Consider the following 3,826-nt stretch of genomic DNA (forward strand, 5'->3'; position numbering starts at 1 on the left):
AGCTTTAATTGTTATTGTTATCATAAACATTACGAAAATTATCATTAACAATGTTATAATAAACATTACTATAAATATCTGAACCATTATTCATTCAGCCTGTACCAACATTACCTTTACTGTCTATGTACGTGTGTATAATGTGTAGGCTGTTCCCCACTACCCCTCTATCCCTCTCTATGGCTTTATCACTCGCTCTCTCTCTTGCACTTTCACTAACTGCTTCTCCATTTCTTCAATCCTATTGAATAAATTAACATTGTAGTGCTACAGAGGCCTGTTTAATTGCTGCCTGTTTAATGAGGTGCCTGCATAGCCCAAAGGACACTAAAAGACAGTACCCACCCAGCCACAGCCTGTTCACCCTGCTGCCATCTGGCAAGAAATACAGAAGTATCTGCTGTCATACCACCAGACTGCAGAGCAGCACTCTTCCCTCAGGCAGCAGGACTCTTAAATTTATCCTCAGTACTGCACCATGTAAAATAGTTTTATTTCTATGACTTTTTATTTATTCACCCATCTACTGTATATCACCTTTGTTTATAATGTGTGCACAATGTGATTTTGTGAGTAAAGGGAACTAAATCTTGTGCAACCCTGTGTTGTAAAATGACAAACCTACTTTGTACACGTTGATGATGTTACAAGATATTTCTGATTCCCTCTTTGTTTTCCCAGGTGAGGTACAGAGACAAACCTTTGTCTAATTACATATTGGACATGGAAGCTGAAGAAAACACACCACAGACACATCCTGAGAATGATATTCAACACTGCAGGCCTGTATCTTCTCAGGAGGCGCTTATCACAGGTCTGTTGTTCAGCTTCACATACATCCTGCCTTTTTCCTTCAGGGCTAGAGGACAGGCAGACAGCCACTGAAGCGTGCCTTTTTCTTTGTCACTAATTAACTACCAGTCTCATACGTCTTCCACCTGCAGTTTCTCTGAGCACTATTGCAAGCAGCCTCATTAAATGAATTAAAAAGGGACTTCATATTTAAAGCATGGTTTTGAATGGATTTGAATGATTTTCTTCTGTTTATGCAGAGGCAGACAGTCTGAACTGTCTAATGAAAATCAAAATGATCCATTTGCTGGATGATGAGGAATTTCTGCCAAACGCTCTAGTGGACTGCTACTGGGAGAAGCTCTTGAAGAAAGACTATTCAGAGTCTGAAGACTGGGAGAGTGAATTATAATTAACTCTCCACATATTTTGTCCACAACTGTTTGTTTTCAGAAATGAACTTGGTGAGTTTTTTTTACTCATCAGTTTACTGTACTCTTTGTGATTGTGGTGAATGTGATGTGATCACCAATAGAATTGAAAGTATTTTAGAGTATTAATGAGTTTTGATTCATTTCCCATATTACACATGCTTGTTGTTATGTATTTGTACTTCTGGTTTTATGCTGTAACTGTTGATATTAGATTAAAACATGCTCACTACATCCCAAAATACTTATTTTGGTGTTTCACATTTACTTAGGTACCTATGTTGGTACCTTTATTCAGGTACCTAGACTTTTTGTATTGTTAAATGTGATAGTTTAAATCATGCTCAGGCCCTGTTCTGGAATACTGTACAGTAGATACTGTTAAAGGAAAGAGCAGCTTTGCCTTACTTTGTCTTGTATTTCTCGTGGTTGTGCTGAAGAGGGTTAATCATTAGTGAGTGGGTCGTAACTGTATTGGGTGGGAAGTGGTGATGGGCTGGATGTCGTGGGAGGACTGACTGCTGCCGGGACTCTCCCCCCGCCACTCGTCTCTGAACAGTTACTCTAGTCCGCGATGGAGCCCTGGACATAGCAGACTGGACTCAAAGCGCACTTTCTTTACACATGTGGTAAGTTTTCTGCTCTCTCACCTTCATATGTGAAACAGGCTAATACAGTAACGCTGCCGGATGTAACATTTAAAGAAAGTATTTCAGGATAGACCGCTTGTACTGCACTGTGCCTCAGTCTGATGTTTTTTTCAGACCGGTGTGTAATGCAGAAAGGCAGACGTTACTCACTGAGGGGTTTGATTCCCGACCGAAAGTGCTCCTAGTATTTACAGGGCATACAAGCTGGCATGTGGCGCACCTGTTGCCGTGAAAACGGATCATGGATGGAGAAATCCAGAAATAAGACGAGTTCTGTGTCTTTTCGGTTACTTTATGAAACAAACTACTGCTGATGGAGAAACTCACAGGAGCAGACAGGCAGGGAAAGCCGTGTGTTGGCAGCGAGAGACCAGAGGTAAAGGTGTGTGTGTGTGAGTGAGTGAGTGAGTGCAGGGAGAAGACAAGTCGAGGCAGGTGCAAAGCAGGTACATTAACAAATTAAAGCTGCAAGCAGCGTTGGGCGGGCCCTCGCATTTGTAGCACGTCCGGGTGTGAGCCGGCCGCGTTGCATATTCTGGAGCTCTGCCGGTGCGGCTGTGAATTTGCTACGCGGTTCCGATGCTGCATGAAGGTGTTATACCTCACTTCCTGTGTCCCCTATGTGGAGCTATGTAGCACTTGCCGCTATGAATATGAATCGTTATTGGCGTGTAGATGTCTTCGGGGTGGGAGAGTTATCAAGCATGTAAAGTTTTGCGCAGATGTGAGCATGTACACTGAAGTTACAGAAGGAGTTCGTTAAAGTACGGAGTGTGTCAATCATCCAAAATTTGACGTAAAATTCAAAATGGCCGACTTCCTGTTGGTCGTGCACATAGGTGAAATGTGCGGCGGGGGCTGCTTCGTTAAAAGTCACTTCCTGTTGCCAGCAAGTGGCGCTATGACTGTGGGTGAATGTCAGCATGTACATGTGTTCAGGGCGGGACTCTCATCCTACATGTACAGTTTGGTGCAGATGTGAGCATATACACTGAAGTTACAACAACTTCCTGTGTCATTGCGAATCATCAAGAGTTGATCTTTGACGCCACGCCACGGACACGCCCATTGACGAAAACTTGCAAATAGCGCAACTTTTCATATTCAATGCCTTTAGAAGGCACAGCACAAATTTGAAGTCGGTCGGACTAAATCCCTAGGAGGAGTTCGTTAAAGTACGAAGTGTGTAAATCATCCAAAATTTGACGTAAAATTCAAAATGGCCGACTTCCTGTTGGTTTTAGGGCATCGCTCCAAGAGGCTTTTTTGTGCGTCTGGACAAGATACACGTACCACAGAAAATTCGTGCACGTAGGTGAAACGTGCGGCGGGGGCTGCTTCGTTAAGTCACTTCCTGTTGCCAGCAGGTGGCGCTATGACTGTGGGTGAATGTCAGCATGTACATATGTTCAGACTCTCATCCTACATGTACAGTTTGGTGCAGATGTAAGCATATACACTATCAAATTACACAACGGATATACAGTATGAAAATAAGATTGATTGGATTATACTCACAGGAAGTATAAAACCTGTTACATGCGTCTATTAAAAGTAAAGTAACACAAAAATGTCAGGGAAATTACTTTACTTAGATTTAAGTACTGCAGTTGTACATTTGAAATACCTTCCTACCTTCCTGATAGGAAGCCTTCTTGAGGTGGTATAAAACATTTCTTTAGGGCCCGAGCACGACCGTGTGAGGTCCCTATTGAATTTGCTCGGATTATTAGGGCCCGAGCACGACCGTGCGAGGTCCCTATTGAATTTGCTCGGATTATATTTTTTTTTTTTTTTTTTTTTTTTTTCTGCAAAGTAGGCCCACATGACATGGCCTAAACATACTCGAAAACTCACCAAAATTTGCAAACATGTCAGAACCGGTGAAAAATTTCGTATTCTACAAGTTTCGCACATGGGCGTGGCAAAATGACTCGCTAGCGCCACCTTGAA

General features: G+C 42.5%; 1 protein-coding gene across 1 annotated transcript in view; it reads left to right on the top strand.

Annotated features, from left to right (window-relative positions):
• Nucleotides 1-1,447, top strand: part of LOC123959670 (poly [ADP-ribose] polymerase tankyrase-1-like) — a 19,917-nt gene extending 18,470 nt beyond the window's left edge. Inside the window, exons 9-10 of the mRNA XM_046033854.1 lie at nucleotides 682-814; nucleotides 1,053-1,447. Of these exons, the coding sequence (XP_045889810.1) occupies nucleotides 682-814; nucleotides 1,053-1,204 (285 nt within the window). The 3' untranslated portion in view covers nucleotides 1,205-1,447. The remainder of the gene's footprint in view (nucleotides 1-681; nucleotides 815-1,052) is intronic.
• The last annotated feature ends 2,379 nt before the right edge of the window (nucleotides 1,448-3,826 follow it).

This window comes from Micropterus dolomieu, linkage group LG21 (assembly GCF_021292245.1).
Source record: "Micropterus dolomieu isolate WLL.071019.BEF.003 ecotype Adirondacks linkage group LG21, ASM2129224v1, whole genome shotgun sequence".
NCBI lineage: Eukaryota > Metazoa > Chordata > Actinopteri > Centrarchiformes > Centrarchidae > Micropterus > Micropterus dolomieu.